The sequence below is a fragment of the Leuresthes tenuis genome, unplaced genomic scaffold, assembly GCF_036924035.1.
Source record: "Leuresthes tenuis unplaced genomic scaffold, fLeuTen1.0.hap1 SCAF_3, whole genome shotgun sequence".
NCBI lineage: Eukaryota > Metazoa > Chordata > Actinopteri > Atheriniformes > Atherinopsidae > Leuresthes > Leuresthes tenuis.
The window spans coordinates 40,113,200-40,130,857 of NW_027325357.1; the positions used below are offsets into that span (position 1 = coordinate 40,113,200).

Below are 17,658 nucleotides of genomic sequence, written 5' to 3' on the forward strand. Positions count from 1 at the left end.
TCATATTGTGGCCCAAAGAAAAATATATTTGTCTAATTTGATCAAATATGTAACAATTACATTAAAACTAAATTCAATAGAAATGATTAGATTTCCAATACATCTTAGTGACTATTAATAAAAGCAGAAGTAACCTGCTTAGTGCAGATAAGACAATCTGTTATAATAGATTAAACTACACATGAAATAACACAAAAAAATAAAGTATTTACTGTATTTTCCCCTCTTGAACTGCAGTGATAAATGCAAGTTATGCAAAAGAATCAATTAAATGACATCACAATTTTCAAAATACATTATCATGATTATTTTATTATCAAAATGCATTACATCTCTTGCTTCTTACATCTCTTAAAGAACAATAGAAATAGTTACTACTATGATCTGTGGAAATTTTTTCTGAAATCTGAATGATCCTTTCAAAAACAATGAAAAGATTGTGTCTGATTTTTGGAGGAACCCAGGAACAGACTCCATGATCTTCAAACCATCTGACAAAAGCTGGTCACTCAGACCCTACAAATACCATGCGATAAGTTCAGTGTACTAGAGTTTCTCCATACAAGTCTATGACATTCTTTCAATACAAGTACACATAATCATACATATAGTCCTATTGTGTCTTTTAGGTTGTATGTCTTTCGTTTTAAGGTGCTGGTTAATTTTGTGTCACAACTTTTATCCGTTTAATCTGTCAAACATTCATGTAATATGAGTTCTCGGCTGCATTTTGGTGGGTTGTAGTGGCAGGTGGGGAAAGGGGCAGAGGCTCCTCCTGAGGTTGTACAATAACTGGTCCCCTCGGTTCTTGAAGTCTTCTACACAAATGCAGCATTTTCCCCCACATCTGGTCCTGAATCGAAATCTCAAAAGAAGCAGGAGGGCCAAGTCCTGCTGCTGCCCTGCTGCCATCTTAACATAAGTCTGAAGTACCACCATGGTGGTCAAGAGAATTGCCTCTTTCTAACAAATCAGTTTGTTAGGATTTAAAAAAATGAAAATAAAAACAGCATATGATGGAAAGGGAGGCAACTCTTACAAGAGAACATAGCAGCTTTGTTTCACCTAGATTTCATAAACAGTCTAAATGCTCCTTTAGACACCTGCCTGTTTTCCCTGTATCAAGTGGAATGCAAAGATCGGTCAGAGAAATACGTATATATCTGAAAAGTAAAAAAAGATAAAAACATGCATCTTAGCTTAAAGCTAGATTCCTCAGATTCTACATGTAATCACTGTTGTATGACAGTATGAATTTGGATTAAAACAAGATATTTTAACTGATGTAATGACAAGATAAATGCAAACGTGTGGGGGAAAAAGTGGATTTCAAATTTATTGTGGAAAAACAAAAGTATGCAGCACCATGAATCCTAAGACCTGCATGTCTCAAGCACATTATCAGAATTCTACAGTGTAGTAGTCCTTAAATAAAATAAAAACAGTCCAGTGGGGATGAGAGAATAAAAGAACCAAAACCATGTGAACATTGAAACTGACAAAGATCACTGAGGAACAAAAGAAGGGATGTTTTCTTGTGAAACTGAAAAAGCATGGAAGCTTGTCAGCACATGGAATGATCCTATTCCTGGGAGAAGACCCCCCTCCCCTCAATAATGCAATGCATCTTTTGAACGGGTTATTTACTTATTTACTGTAGTAGACTCAGCCACCCTGAAAAACTGAAAAATAAAATAAAAACGTTTTGCTTTCAGTTACTTATGAATCTAAGCATTTAACCTACCTGGGTACCATAACAACAGGCACAGCACATCAGAACCTTGTGCAGATAATGGTATGGTGTGCGTGTGTGTGTTGGGGGGGTGCTTTCTGATGTTCAAGAGCCTGCTAGCACACTCTGGAACAAGATGAAATACAGGGAAATGTCTACTAGCATATGATTACCTGCATTTTTTGTTCATTTCTCTTGTTCAAGAATGTGTCGTCCAAGTAGTTTTTCCCACCACTGACTGTGTAATTATGTCCAAAGTCAATCAACTATGTGCACAATGTGGTAATTTAATTCTTTCCTGAAAATGAAAAAAACCAAAACAAATAAAACCCCAGAAGATAGGAAAAGAAGAAATCAAGCAAGAAGTTCTTGCTCCTCTTAGGTCTGTACATTAGCACTCCCCAAACTCCCCGATTGCCACAGCTTCAGGAGATAAGGAGGCAAGTAGCTCATACACACCCATTCACATACATACACACACTCAACACATACACTTGAACATGGTCTTAAAAGCTTCCTGACTGTGTCCTTACTCCAGGTCCCTGGAGAGGGGAGTGCTGGAACTGACTGAGGTTTGCCCCTCGCTGTGGGTAGTGTGTTGCTCCAGAGGCAGAAGGTAGCTTAGAGCTGCCCTGCAGCCCTGCCTGGCTTGGGCTGCCTGACTTCAGGCTGAGAGACAACTGTTGCTGAACCCCTCTGGGGGCCTCGGCAACTGAGTCCATTTTAATCTGCCCTTGGGTCTTGGGCCCAGAGGTAATAGCACCTACCAAGCTGCTGCTGTTCAAAAGGCTTGTTTTTAGGTGGCTGCTGTCATAGCTGTGGCCTTTATCTATGTTACTGCTGCCACTCTGCTGGTGTAGGGAGTCCACTGGCTGCCTGGACTCTGAGGAGGAGGTGGGACTTGAGTAGGAGGTTTGAGGGTAGTCTTGAGACAATCCTGGGTGGGATGAAGAGAGGCGTGGGTACATGCTCTGGCCTGGTGAGGGACTGATGGAACCCCGGAACGGAGAGTTAGAGGGCTTCTGGAGAATTGATGGGCTATCACTTTGTCGTTGGCTCTCTGTTGACTAAACACACACAAGGACACAGCCTAAGTGATCTGTGACAATTCCAGACTTGAAAATTCAAATCAACAAGCGTTATATGCTGGTCTCATTTACAATACAACTACCTTTTCCACAACAAATGTCTTGACCTGTCACAGTAGAAAAAGCAAAGGTGGGACTATGACATTTATTCACAACTTTGTCCCTTTAAATGTTCCACTAATTCCATACAATGAACAAGCATGCACAAGAAAAATAGTGACATCCATGATTTATACACCTGTAATTTTTCTTTGTGGAAAGTTCTCTAATTTACAAGTAAGAAAATATTCATTTGAATAAAACATTCTCACTAGGGGTGCAACGGTACAGATAACCCTAGGTACGGTTCAGTTTCGGTACGTGTTTTGTGCGTTAAGAGAACAATTTCTTTTGTCCCAGAATTCTCTCTTTATTTTCCTGTCAGCAAAAACTGTAAACACACCAGTATCACTGGTGTACTGAATAATAGAACACTTTTCTTTCAAGTTAGAAATTACTAAACACAACTTTGAAATGGTTCTTAAAATTCTGCTTTGGAGCCCTGAAATTCCGAATTCGTGTACAACTTGAACGCACCATTAGACACCGCCCTCTCAATGCGTGCTACAATGTAAATTAGGCTAACTAACAGAACATTACTACGCTGTTTGACTCTGTTAGCCCAGCCATCCAGACCAGAGACCAGCCTCCACTAGACGGCCCACCGACCATCGACAATTGCCGAGCGGGCCAGTTCGGCGGCCAGGCCACCGGGAAATGTCCTGGTGCTCCCGATGGCTAGTCCACCACTGCTCTCAACTCCTCCACTAGTGCTGGCCACGCCTCTTTGTTTTCTTTTTTCCACTTCCGTGTGTGAGCTGCACTTTGAACCTCCTCCAGTTACAACAGTGTGACTGACAGGGGGTGCGTGGGTGGAGGCACAACAGTGACTGGAAATTAAGTCGCGTCTCGCGGGGAAGGTTTTTGACCTGCCTGGACAGGCACATTCAGTGGCCTGTAAAGCATCAGCGCAAAATTAATTGCAAAACCGAAAACCCGCGGTCCATAAGGGTGTATTTTCCCGTGAATAGCAGACCGAACGGTTCAATATTTTACAGAGCACCGTTGCATCCCTAGTTCTCACATACAAATATTGCAACTGTCTGGACAACAAGTGGCAAATATCATGCACAGTGTACCTGGTGTGAGAAAACAGGGGGACTGTGTCTGTGTGGACTCTTTTTGGAAGAAGCCATGGACACTACTTGCATTTCATATCGATCTGCATCTGAAATTAGATATGGAGATCAACTTAAGCACTGACAAAAAGGAGTGTAAGACTCAAAGAGGAGTTACAACAAAAGATATTGCTGTATGTTTATGCATATCTCTGATATGAATATTCTTGCTGTTTTCAGGGATCCCTGAAGTTTGTATCGCCCTCGTACCAGATTCTTTCTCTGTTGAGCCATCGCTCCTTTTGTAAACTCGTTCCGTCTTGATGCTTCTCAGCACTCGCTCCAAAACACCCTGGCCTTCCCTTAGACGTTCAACCGTAGTGGGGACCATCCTTGGAAAAGCACAAATCTGAAGATTATCTCCCAGTTCAGATCATAACAAAACAATCTAAACAATTTTAAAACACTACTGAAAAGTTTTAGGTGGCGTGACATATACTTGGAAGTGTCTCAAATCTAGAAACTATCATTGCTGGTCTCTCACCACTGGTTGTTGCTGTCCTGGCATTTGAATTTCACCGACATACCCTGGTGGTCTGGAGGATTGCCTTCCTCGTTATGTGCGATAGAGGGGACATGAACGGAGGACGTGGCTTGGGGCTGGATATGCTGATGGAAATCATGACGATGAGAGTCCTTGCTGTAATGGGAGCCAGGATGAGTGTGGATGGCGGGACGAGAGGAGCTGATGCTGACTAGTTCAGAGTCACGACTCCCCTGCTTCCTCTTACGATATTCCAGCAAAGACACCTGAGGCAGTAGAGGGAGGGGTGGACCTGTTAAAAACCTGCTGTTGATGAGATGACACACTTTTCACCATTCACTGATAGCAGGCTGCCGACTCAATCACATCATTCACCAAAATTGCAATTTTGGGTGATGGGCAGAGCACATGCACCACACCAAGATGTCTCACCTGAAAACATTTACTATTGAATCAAATGTTAGAAAAACTTCATTATCATGGCAATTACCTTTGACATAAAATTACACTACTTTGCTTCACGTAATTCAAGCATACTAGATCTAGATCACTATATATAGTGAATACAAAGTGTTAGAAACATACAGCAACTAAAGTTTTGTGGTAAGTGCAGGCAACAGTTGATGCACCGGGCCATGATGCAACCACACTGAAACATCTACATAAACACAAAAATGTTCACAAAAAGATTCTAGCATATACACGCACACAACATATACACACCTCCACTATTACCAATGAGAATGAGGGCACTAATCTCAATTTCATGTCAACAGGACAAAAAAGGAATAGAGGGAGATATATGAAAAGGCAAGGGAGCAGGATGATTGCCACACAGTCAAATACCGACATGGATGGCTCTTGCATGAATCTCTGAATTTGAGATAAGGTTAAAAATAGGAGAGACTACAGAATGCTATTGTCAGGAGGACTGACTATCAGGTCTTTAAATGACTACGAAGTACCAAAAGCCATCAATGATATTTATTTGCTCTGGCGCTGACTGGCATTGATGGGAACACAATCCGCAGGTAACGTCATTTTCAATGAAGGTGCTGTGCTCGGGACTGCCAGAGAGATCTGTAAGTCATCTGTGTGCTGCGTCATTTTGCTGTTACACTGGGACAGTCTCAGACATATGTGAAACAACCTGACCTGTGGGCTGCCCTTGGATGGGTCGGTGCAGTTATTGCTCTTTTAGTATTTCTCTACTGTGAAACAGAAGTCAAAGTAAACAACAATCAGCTTTGTGATGGAGCTAAAGTAAACACTAAGATTATGAAGATTTTCCAGTGCACCTGTTGTCTGTGCTTTTCATGTGTGCTACTTTGCCATTTAAGGTTTTTGACAGTTCGGCCTCTGTCCTGTGAAATCTGTTGTGGTTGACCCTTCCCAACTCTAGCTGTCTTAAGCTAACTTTCAACCCATCAGAATTTGATTAATGCATAGCGTTATATCCAGAGACGATGGGTTGTTTGCTTTTTGGAGGACTGATCATCTGCGTCTGTTAACAAAATAGCTAACTGTGGGAGTCTTTGTGAGAGTACAAAACTTTTCTTCTCTGAAATCGATTACAACAATCTCCAGACAAAGAAAAAATAGATTGGTTGATTTGATCTGTCTGCAAGACAGTTGGTAGCTCATTCTCAGTCATGCCCTGCAGTTTGTCATGGTCCAGTCAAAAATAAACCGGCCTAATCATCTCAGATAGTGTGCAGGAAACAGTATAATGCCATTCCCTCGCTCCATCGTAGCTTACAGGCTTGTCCCTTGTGGAGCAGTGCTAGCAAAACATAACAGCCAAAACATTTTTAAAAAACAGTTTTTAAATGTAAAACATTTTTTACTGCACGACCTCAACTCTGTGTAGCCCTGAGCTTTCTGAGATTTGACAGATTACAATGCACAAAAGGGTACTAATCTCTGTGTTATAATGAGTAAAAATCCTGTACGTATGCTACTTTTGGTTATCTTAAATGTTTTAATACAAAGCAACTGCAAGTTCTTTCTTGGTTCTTAAGGACATTTCAATTGTTATCTGAAAAACTTCTTCTGTTCCAACTGACTGATGAAGATCTTCATGCTTATAAGCTGTTCTTGGGACATTCATACAGTCTTTGAGGTCAAATGTGAGTCAATGACCCTCTCATCTATTCTGTGGGCCATTTAGTTCATTCTTACTGGTGAGTAAAACCACTTGAAACTATTTTTGTATCTTCCTTTTCATACCTTGAAGGTTTCCATTGCTCTTGGCCCCCTAAGAAGCCAATTTTTCAAAAACACAAACTGATAGACTTAAAATCCTTCAAAAGGCTTGGAACACATAAGCTCTGAAGATGCCGCTAGGCGTTGATCAAACACTGACTGGTTAAAAGTTAGCTTGAGACAACCCGAGCCAGGAAGGGCAGACAAACAACAGATTTAACAAGAAAGAGAACTAAGCGCCTAAAATAGCATAGAAGCACAGGTAAGAAGCACAGACAACCGCTGCACTGGACAATAGTCATCTTGAAAATAAGTTTCACTCCATCACAAAGCAGACCTCTGTCCGCTGTAACATTTCTCATTAATGGACAGACCAACAACAGTCCCAATACAACCAAGAGCAGCCCAAGATTGTTCTACATATTTCTTGGACTGCCCTCAAGTGGTAGCATAACACTATAACATGTAGATGTGCATGTGAAGGGCACATCTGTTCCATCCAACATACTAAATGTTTTGGTCACAAGATTCAATGTGTGAAACCACCAGGGGAGCAGAGGCCAAGGCCGCATTCTTGGGGTACCTTCACACCAGAGCTGTTTGGTCTGCTTTAAACTGAGAAAGCTCATCCGAACTCTGGTGCGGACCAAACCCTGCCTGAAAACGTGGGTCTCAGTTTGCTTGCATGTGAACCCTGGTGCAGTTTGCTTACAGTGGGAAATGCACTCTTAATGTTATTCGGTGATGACATGAGACCAACTCCTCTGTTTAAAGCAGTTTTTTTTTTCTTTCACTCCTCTCTTAAACTATGTCTTCCCAGTCCAAAGTGTGTACATTATGGTCCTCAAAATTGTGTACCATATTTTTTAGATGTAGTTGGCTCGCTAACTCTTGACCCGAGGAGCTGACTCTCCTGTGTTGTGTAATGCCATGGGCAAATTGTTGTTTACTTTTCCCTGTATAAAGGCATTCTAGACATTCCTTGCCGAGTAAATCTAAAACTCCCCATCCGTCCGTCAGAACTGAAAAAGCCTTTCGGATGAAAGGTCTTCAAGAACCAAGAAAATATCTCCAGTTACCTTCTGTTCAAGCAATTATGATTACCATGACTGGGATGACTGAGAATCTACACCGACACACTTTGGTTTAAAAATATACAAGTATCCATTTAGACTTGAATACACCATACAATAAGATGGAGGCAGCTGAAAATGCTGCTACATATTCAGAGAAGAGGCGCCTCAGATCAAATGCTTTGAAGCAGTTTTCCATGTTCGTTCGGACCAGATACTGAGAAATAAAGTTCAGCAGCATATTATCTTGGCAGAAAACTATGGAAGAGAAATTATTGACAGCTTTGGTATAAAACTTTTGTTCATTAATGTGGCTGCAGAAGTTCAGACTCGTGCCATGTTGCAGCTTATTTATATGTACGTCATATATACAGTACAAGGTCTGGGCTGATCAGATTTCTGATGCAAAATATACACAAAAAGCAAGAAGGTGTTTATTCACCAACAAGTTCCATCGCCCTCAGTTTAATCGGAAACAGCACAGTTTTGAAAGAGGTTTAGGTCATCAAAGACCATCTTCCATATAAAAATATCTGAAATTCCCCCTTTGTGATCTGCTAGGCATACATGTATTGGAGAGCCGCTATGGAGCGATGGTAACAAAAACATTGATTTTAGAAGATAAATGACCACTTTGTTTGACTCAAATCAGGACATCCTGTCCAATCTTTGATAGCAATTAAAGTTAAACATTTTAGGATCTCTGATTAGTACCTATTAAAGCATGATACATAAGATGTTTAAATGTAAACTACAATCAATTATAACTTAAGGTTTTTTTTGTTTGTTTGTTTTTTTACTCCTGTAGCTATTGGTTTTAAACGGCTTAGTGTATCCAAAGTAAATGCATAAATTTGATAAGCACCCTGGCCATTTTGGGGGGTAAATGGGGAAAATGTTACCCCAGATACATGTCTATGTTAAAAGAGCCATAGTTAATATGGAGGAAAGACACATTGACTTCAGCCCAATAACATAATGAGAAATCATGAACCAGTGTCCTGTTGTGCTGAAGGCAATGGACAAACGTCTACACACTTACATGAGTTTGACTGAAATGGCTTAGGAACTTAAAGTCCTTCTAAAACTATAGGCTTATAACTCAATGTAGGCTTTAGGGAAGGGGCGAAGTTTTCAAAGCATGGGGTGGGTGTTGTATGCAGATGCAAAGAAACAATATTTACATGCACACTTCTAGAGATGTAGTTGTAGGGAGCATATTCACCATATTTTGTACTGGCTTGTTTTCACTTCTTACAGCTATAGGCTGGTAATCTGCCTTTCCTGTCAGCAGACTAATGGTATGCTGGTTGGCCCTCTACCTTGGAAAAAAAGTGGAAGAGAGACTTGGCAAAGAGCGTCAAGGAGCATCGAAGGGGAGGAAGGGGACTGAGGAAGAGGAAGGGGAAGGAGGAAGGGGGAGGGTTAAAACTACAGAGGCGAAATCACTTCAAATTTACAAATATAATGATAAACTGGGTTCCCTCTAAATGCCTGCTGTGTTGGGATTTGACAACCTGATAAGGGTCAAACCGATATATCCAAGTCAACAGGGAAGCACAAAAGCATGTGGGAGAGCATATGATGAGGTTTGGCTTTTCTGCTTGCACATATCACCCATTCATGCTTGAGAAGAACAGATGAAGCCCTTAAAGATTTACCTGCAAAGCTTAAGAACTTCAAAACATTCTCGTTATTGTTGTTAACTTAGATGTAGAGAACTTGCCTTCTTCTTTTGTGGAGGATTACTGGTGTGAGGGGAGGTGCTACTGTCTGGGTAGCCTGCCCCATAATGAGGCTCCCCATAAGGTGACATGGAGCCAGAGCCCATGTCTCCAATCAGTCCCTGGCCGCTTAGGGAACTGTGTAATGAGTCTGCAGGGGAAAAGCCTCTATCCAACTGGGAAAGGCGCCGGTCAGTGGTCACAGGGTTTCCTAGGTTTGCATTGAGGGGTGAGCAGGTGTATATGAGGTTGAACTCTGTCCTGAATGCCTGTTCCTTGTTTTGAGAGTCTGGACCTGAAACAAAGTTTAGGGAACTTGTCCCCATAGATGATGGACCTTGAGAATCTTGGCCTGAAGCAACTCCAGGAAGGGTAAAGTCATCCGAGTTCATGGCTGCAGGGCTCTCCAAGCTGGAGGGCAGCGATAGGTCCGGGAACTGAGGCCTTGAGGCATCAAAGTCAGTCTGAAGGCATGGCTGACAGTGGAGGAGAGTACACTTAGAAATGTAAGGACAAATGCTAAAGGTAAAACTGACAACGAATTTACAAAAAAAAAAAAGAAGAAATATCAGTAACATTAGATTTGTATAATCTAGGAGTTTGGAGTGCAGGGATGGGAATATACCTCTGGAGAGATGGACTCTGGCCGGTGTACAGGAGATGCCTCAGGGGATGATATGTTCTAAAGTGCAAAACAAAGGATACAATTAATAGTGTTAAACAATAGTGTGAATGTTTTGGTACTCAAGTCTAGCATTTCTTTTCAGTTTTAAATCTACATGATTTCCAGATACATCTACACAGTTTATCCACATCGTATAACCCATAACATGTTGAATAACTCCAAACACCAAATATACCAGAGAGGAGGTTGAATTAACATGTATACATACATGTATTTCACTGATTTGGGAATAAACCTTTAGAATTAATATCTGCAAGCAGGGTCAAAATAAAGTTTTGTACCCACTAATCTGCCATTACAACAAGACCTACACCTACTATTCTCAAGTTTAATTTCACACTTATTTGTAACAAAAGTGTCATATAAAACATCCAACTAAAAGTTAAACATGATGAATATCATTGAACTTAGACATCAGGGCTATACATGTACAACGGTACTGTAGAAGCTGTATTTGTGGCTATATATATATATATCTATGTTGTTATGGTCTTACTTCAAATTGAAGCGGTGTGTTGCAGCGGCTCGTGGGCAGCGAGGGCATGGGTGAGTAGGCTAGACCGTTAGTCAGCAGGGAGCCGCAGGAAGTGTGGAGCAGTGGGTGGAGGGAGTCCTCAGGGAGTGGTGGTGTGATTGGCGACAGTGGGCGAAGCATGTGGTCTGAGGGTGCTGGTGTTGTTTCAGTCATATACTTATAGCGCCGCTTTTTAAATGGTGCATTTACTTCTGTGAAATTAAAAACATGAAATGTACAAAATGATTATTATTGGAGAACCAAAGAAATCACTTTCAAAATCAACACGATAGCAACAGCAAAATATAAAGTGCTTTGTATGTGGATTACAGTCGCATATGACAATCTTTATTACTTGAATACTAGGTACAAAAGAACACTTGCATAAATACCTATCAAATGGTAGCGGGCGGTGCACCTACCACTGAAAAGGGGGTTGGGGGTGGACCTGCTGCTGGTACTTTGTTGAGATGAGGTTGACTCAGAGCCGTCCTCAACACTGGCCGAGCAGCTCTCATCCACCACCTGTTTGATCCATCTCTGCATGAAGAGAACAGCAATACAAATAAACAAGAAAAAAAAAAGCCAATTTAGGTTTTACAATCAAAGTGTTTGGGAAAAAAAATACAGCAAAGTGCCTCTCAAGTTCTAGGGTTTACATAAAGAAAAAATAAATAATGTTAGATGCATTTTCTTTTGTACCAGCATTTATTTTCTTCAACAAAGACACTTCTCAACTTTGAAATAGTGGAGATTCATGTATTAAAATGTTACATTTCCATGCATTTCAGACATGTAGCACACAAATTTTTCAGTATTTGATTGAACGGTTAAGAACACGCTAACTGTCATAAAGGTGAAACCATTCATTTTAAAAACGTATATGTAATACAGATCTTATTTTTTTAACTCTGTACAATGCTTTTCTACCTTTTTGTAGCAGCCATAGGTGCCATCCGTTTGGAGTGGACGGGGCCGGCGCCTCTCAGGGTTAAAGGGGGAGCCGAAGCGGACGTAGTGTCTGGGTGTGGTGCAGATGAATGAGGAGTGAGAAAGGCCTGGAAGCATGTTGAGGGTGGTTGCCAGCACTGTGGGGTCAGTAGTTATTCGCAGTGGACGCTCAACAGGCACCTCTTGGTGGACCTTTTCCCCTCCAGGGATCTTGTCATTTAACCACTCAGTCACGAGGTACTGAAATATTACCCAAAATTTAAAAAAAAAAAAAAAACTCAAATTCCAAGAACATCAAAAATAATAACAAATCTTTAGTTGTTGGAGAACAGGGAAAATTTTAATACATTTTGACAAATACAAACCTTCTTGGTCTTAGGGTGGCGCATGTTGCCTCTGTTTATGCTGTTTAGGCCTTGGCCATCTCCATCTAGGATATGACCTCCCAGATTACAATCTCCGTGGCCATGTTCAGCCCCGTACAGGCCCCGAGTTCCCTCCTTGGTCAGAGTAGCACCCTGATCAGCTGATGTCTGTGCTGATGCTACTGCTGCAGCAGCTGCTACTGGCTGTTGGGCTAGGGGTTGGCGCTGCCGCCGGGCACGCTGCGATGAGTTTGACCGGTAGCGAGATATTCGACTTTTGGGCCGGGGCTTGGTAGGTCTTGTAGGTTTAGTGGGAGCAAGTGGGACTGGGAGGTTGGATAATGAGGTCTTTTCTTCAGTAGGGAGGGCTTCCTGTAAGAGAATGTATGAATAAAATAAACTAAATGAGTGCAACAGGGATGAAAAACGGTTAACAGAAGCAATGTGTTTCTTCTATCTAACCATGACATAGGTGGTGCGTCTTGTGCTGACCCCCACTCCAGTGCTATGGGATATAGAGGTATTCCCTGTGGAGTTTCCGGCCCTATCCTCAGTTTCCACACCCTCATCCTTAACTTCAGCTCCCCCAACTCTTCTCCTCCTCCTTTCCAGGCTGTTTGACATCTATATGAACAAGCAGACATAAATCAGTGTCAAAAAATGATCTGAAGTATTTTGTCTTTTAAATGACTAATATGTGGCTGTTTTTGTTTACAAATCACACAGAAACATACTCTTTTACTGGCGATGACAAGCCCATTTTCATCCATCTCTCCTTCCTGTCCTTCCACTTTAATCTCATCCAGCGGTCTCTCCTGATTGCACACACAGGTAGCACATGAGGAAGAAACTCTTAGCACGCAGAAAAAGTATTCTTAAAAACTACAAACCAACTCTTTATAACACTTTATTTTCCATTTGAAGTCTTGTGAATATTAGATGAAGTTCAATCAAAAGCCATCATCATAAAAATATCTTCGACCTCAATCAGAAATATTTGGAGAATTTAACTGGATCTGCTTGAGTTAAGCAAACCTCTGTGTCACTGGTTCCATGCAGATCTTTGGCCTCCAGCTGGTGGTTGAAAGTCTGGTTGCCGTCACTGGCCAGACAGCCCTCCAGCTCCTTCCTTCTGGCTTTTCTCCGTCGGGTTTCCGCGCCAACAACAGGGGAGGGTGGAGGCAGTGAGGCAGGACTCAGCAAGCTCTCCCTGGGGCTCAGGTTGTGCTTCTGCACGGGGCAGTTCTGGTTGCCCTTATAGCAGGCACAGTCCACTTTATAATTACTGGTGGATTGGTAGGAAGAACAAAATCTAAATATAATACTGAAAAAAATGCACTTAATTGCTGAAAGGTAGAGGTGTAAGGTGAGAAGCAGGACTGACCAGCTGTTGAACTCGTAGTCAAATCCAATTGTGACCTCAGAATCCTTTGTGATTTGACTGACAGCATAGATACATAGATGGATCATGCCCTCAGCAATCATATGTCGGACCTGTACATGGGAGCATAAGTATTTGAAATTACAATTACTTAGAAGAAAACAACTTGACATAAGAAAACCAAACAAAAAATGCAAGTAATTAGTTAACAGAAAGAAAGAAAAAAAAAAAAACCTCAATGACTGACCTCAGCATTGGGTGTGCAGGACCTCCTGATAAAGCGAGCATCATTTCCAAATGTCCTTGCATCAACACACATCTCTACGTTGTTAAATTTTGAGTAGAACAACACAAAAGGATAAGGCCTGGAAAAAATTGATAAACAGATATGAAAGACAGGAAGCAGGTGTTACAATAGAATATTGTTAAATTTAACCATCTGTCACTGGACAAAACACTGCAAGTATATATACTGTATATGGATATGTAGCCAAGTAACTCAGACTGTGACCTCTTACTTTTTGAAAAAGTGCCCATTGACTTCAAACTGTTGTTTAAGCATGACCTTTCCCCGATATTCAATAATTAGTGTGTCTGGTTCCAGGTTCTTTGCTGCTCGGAGAATCTTCCTGTGTTTCTGTACCCGCGTTACCCGTCCCAGCTGGAGCTACGAACAGCAAATCATAAATGATTTCTTTGCAAGTGCTGAAAAATATCACACATGTAGTATTGAGGTATTGTTACGCAACTTTTATTTGCAGGTCGCACATTCCAACAAAGCCAGTTATACAGAATTGTAACAGGTGAATCAAGTTACTTCATACATATTGACCACATTTTGTTTTCAGCCTTCATAAAAGCGTTTGTTTGGTTTTAGTAAGATGCTTCATTTAATGGGTTACTGTTTCCTCAACCACCTAGAGTCGACAGATGTGCCGGCGTGTCCAAATCAAATTACCGATTTAAGTCTCTGTTTCAACTTTTGTGGAAAGTGAGGCTTTCAAACTGTATACCAGCTTTTAAATTGTGTTGATAGGCTAAGTAAAAGAGTTTTGATAAATCATTTACATCATGCTTTTTCCTGAATACTGTTGGAACATTTGGTGTGCGTTTGGTGCAGGAAGAAACAGTAAAAACTAGTCTAAGAAAAGTGCTAGCTGTGGTTTTTGCAGTAAAAAAAAAAAAAAAAACAAACAAAAAAACTTTTTCCTACTGGGATTTTATGGGTTTTTTGTGTGATTTCAGGTCCATTGTGTTAATAAAGTATGTCAAAATGAAAAGAAGAAACTCACAAGTGTGAAGTTGTGCTGAAATAAATTACACCAAACAAGGCAAGGATTTGTTTTTAAAGGTGAAACATAACGATAAATCAAAAGTACCCTTCACAGAGGGTTAATTTGGCATTGTTTTGAGTGTTATTTTCGAGTTTATTTGTTTGACCCAAAAGTGCATTTGTGGGTTTGAATAAGGACGTTAGCTGACCTGCATTTGAGAGCCCAGCACTGTGTTGTTACAGGCCAGCTCAGTGCGATTAATGGTGTCCATGGCATCAACTGAGGCATGGATCTGTGTGGCGGAAGGAGGCGTTCTGGTGCTACTTTCAACCTTCGAGACAGTGGAGGTGGCAGAGCTGTGAAGCTGGAGAAGCATCTGGATATCAGCACTATACTGGTTAGCCAAAGCCTCTTCATACTGGTCTGTCCACTGGCGGATCCTGCTCTCCCATCCCTCTGCTGTGTTCTCATCCAGCACGCTAGCCTCTGTGGTAGAGTTCTAGATGAGAGAAAAGATGTTGCATAAAGAATTTGTCCTATAGAGAGAGAGAGAGAAACATGCCTGAGACATAACTTCACAAAACTTGAAGGTGAATTTCAATCTTACCTTCATCCTCATTGATTTTCTAGAACCCTCTCTAAAAGCCTGAAAGAGGGAAACAACCCCTTGTAAAAAGATAGACAATAGGAACTATTCAAAAAGTTTTTTTTAAAAAGAAGTTTAAATTCAGGTTTAATTTTGCAGCAATTCTCCAAAATATTACAACTTTTTTTGTCAGAATACTAATAATCATCTACAGCAGATCAAACAATTTGCATACCTTAACTTTCTTTTCCTTTGGTGCACCACGGACCTTCTCTGTGCTCTTCTTCCTCTTTTTGGATTTGCTTCTTTTAACGCGGTTGACAGTGAGTTTTATGCTGGTGGGCGTATGCTGGGTAGCAGTATAGGAGATGGTAGAAGGCGACACCTCTTCATCACCGCTCTCTGTTGCACTGCTCTCACCGGCTATGAAAATACAGAAAAAAATATTTATACACACAAAGCTACACATACACACAACAGAGAATAAATAACTGTTGAAATAGTGCTTTTCAAACCACAGTTTGGTGTTAATTAAAGACTGTACCTGAGACATTTTCAGTTTTTCTATGTTGGCACTCTGCTCCTTTCCTCCTGTCCAGTTCCCTGCATAACAATACAATCGTTTATGTTTACATTGTTTGTGCATTCAGCAGACGCTTTTATCCAAAGCGACTTACAGGTAGGCAGATAAGGGGGTCTCGGCAGATAAGGGGGTCTTGCCTGAGGACCCCTACTGGAGGCAGCACCTTTCATGCAGGGGATTTGAACCCAGGTCTCCCACATGGAAGGTGGCCATCTTACCACTACACTATCCAGCCCAAACAATTGAGGTAAAGATGCAGGCCAATAGCTGTGTTAGGTTGTGCGGAATATTAGTGCAGTCACAAGAACTTTTGAAAGCATTCCCAAGAGTAGAGAAACTGATCACTACACACTTGGATCTGTTAAAGCAGTTGGTTATTATATTTAAGGATCCTGATAAACAATTAAGTTTCTCACCTGCAGCCAACCAAGCCGTCCAGTGTCTGGCTGCAGTGGCACCAACTAGGCACAGCCTCATCTTCCTCTGAGGAGCTGTCACTGTCGGCTGAGTTGTCCTCAGTAGTTTTGTAATAGCAGGAATGGTGTACCATCCTGTTGAGATCCATGCGGGGAAGGATGGTTTGGGAGAGCGGGGAGGCAGGTGGGGTTGGGGGAGGGGGCGCGCCATAGTTGTGATCCTGACAACACACAACGGAAGACTGTTGCATCTTCAAACAACGGGTGTTCAGGCAAAAAGGGAAACGGAAAATGGAGACAAATGAAAATGAGGGCAAAAAACAGGTCTGTGAAACAGTTTTGTTAATAACGAAAAAAGTCCAATAGCAGGAAAGGCACTTGTACTGAAACTATAGACACCACTAATCCTTAGAACTATGTTTACTGTAGCAGACCAAGTAATTAGGAAAGATAAGGAAAAAAGAAGAGATTGGATAGATTAAATGTGGATGGCATCTTAACTTTTACAATGTACTCAATTGTAGCCATCTTATAATATGAAAAGAGAGTAATATATTCATACAATGAACATACTCTGATAAAATAGATTATAATTATTTTAAAAAGCTTCATGAACTCACAGCATATGGTAGTCCCCGATACCCATGATTCTGTGCACTCCCACAGCTGTGGTTGTTGTAGGTTTTTTCATTCACTGCAGGACTTGCTTCAACTGACTCAGGGCTGGGGAAAAAAGATAAAAATTACAGAAAATATATATATATATATATATATATATATATATATATATATATGACACCTCTTCATCACCACTCTCTGTTGCACTGCTCTCACCAGCTATGAAAATACTGTATATTTTTTATACACATACACACAAATTTTAAAAAAAAATAAATCACATTATGATCAAAATCTCTTACATAAACAAATGTTCAGTCACTAGATGGCACTAAGACTCTGCAGTTACTAGTCAGTCTGAGAAAAAAGCAATAAGAAATGGAATGTGGGTTGCCATTACGTTATGCAACTTCTTTGCCCTGTAGTAGATCTCATAGAGACTGAACAACCATATCTATCCTGTCCTATTGACTCAAATTCTACATCAATCCTAAATGTCAAAAGAATTCAAATTACAAAATGTTCCATGGAAATCCTAGAGCCTTTAAATCTCTGCACTGAGAGTGTTTGTATACTTGTATAAGAATAAAGCAACATGACAGAGGAGTGGAGGAAACTAAAAGGGGGAAAGAGAGGGAGACGGGCCAACTGCATTCCACCATATCTCAGTCACATAAGCATGCATACTACAGAAAAGCAGCAACTGATCTTCCTTAGGTCCGAGTACATTTCCTCAGACACGTCTCAACATCTTGGGTATGA

The 17,658-nt window shown here is 41.0% G+C and overlaps 1 protein-coding gene across 5 annotated transcripts in view; it reads right to left on the minus strand.

Annotated features, from left to right (window-relative positions):
- Window positions 1-1,312: 1,312 nt before the first annotated feature.
- setd5 (SET domain containing 5) overlaps window positions 1,313-17,658 on the minus strand; it is a 36,738-nt gene continuing 20,392 nt past the window's right edge. The window contains exons 3-25 of one of the 5 annotated variants that reach the window (XM_072383018.1): window positions 16,899-17,001; window positions 16,279-16,499; window positions 15,824-15,882; window positions 15,515-15,702; window positions 15,301-15,339; window positions 14,902-15,192; window positions 13,938-14,086; window positions 13,667-13,784; window positions 13,423-13,532; window positions 13,074-13,323; window positions 12,773-12,853; window positions 12,501-12,662; window positions 12,039-12,410; window positions 11,653-11,913; window positions 11,145-11,262; window positions 10,705-10,934; window positions 10,149-10,205; window positions 9,526-9,999; window positions 9,025-9,117; window positions 4,522-4,787; window positions 4,248-4,369; window positions 3,999-4,087; window positions 1,313-2,799 (exon numbers count right to left, since the gene is read on the minus strand). In XM_072383018.1, the coding sequence (XP_072239119.1) occupies window positions 2,239-2,799; window positions 3,999-4,087; window positions 4,248-4,369; window positions 4,522-4,787; window positions 9,025-9,117; window positions 9,526-9,999; window positions 10,149-10,205; window positions 10,705-10,934; window positions 11,145-11,262; window positions 11,653-11,913; window positions 12,039-12,410; window positions 12,501-12,662; window positions 12,773-12,853; window positions 13,074-13,323; window positions 13,423-13,532; window positions 13,667-13,784; window positions 13,938-14,086; window positions 14,902-15,192; window positions 15,301-15,339; window positions 15,515-15,702; window positions 15,824-15,882; window positions 16,279-16,499; window positions 16,899-17,001 (4,414 nt within the window). In that variant the 3' untranslated portion in view covers window positions 1,313-2,238. Of the gene's footprint in view, window positions 2,800-3,998; window positions 4,088-4,247; window positions 4,370-4,521; window positions 4,788-9,024; window positions 9,118-9,525; window positions 10,000-10,148; window positions 10,206-10,704; window positions 10,935-11,144; window positions 11,263-11,652; window positions 11,914-12,038; window positions 12,411-12,500; window positions 12,663-12,772; window positions 12,854-13,073; window positions 13,324-13,422; window positions 13,533-13,666; window positions 13,785-13,937; window positions 14,087-14,901; window positions 15,193-15,300; window positions 15,340-15,514; window positions 15,703-15,823; window positions 15,883-16,278; window positions 16,530-16,898; window positions 17,002-17,658 lie in introns of all 5 variants that reach the window. The other 4 variants (XM_072383017.1, XM_072383019.1, XM_072383016.1 and 1 more) reach the window with 4 other exon arrangements.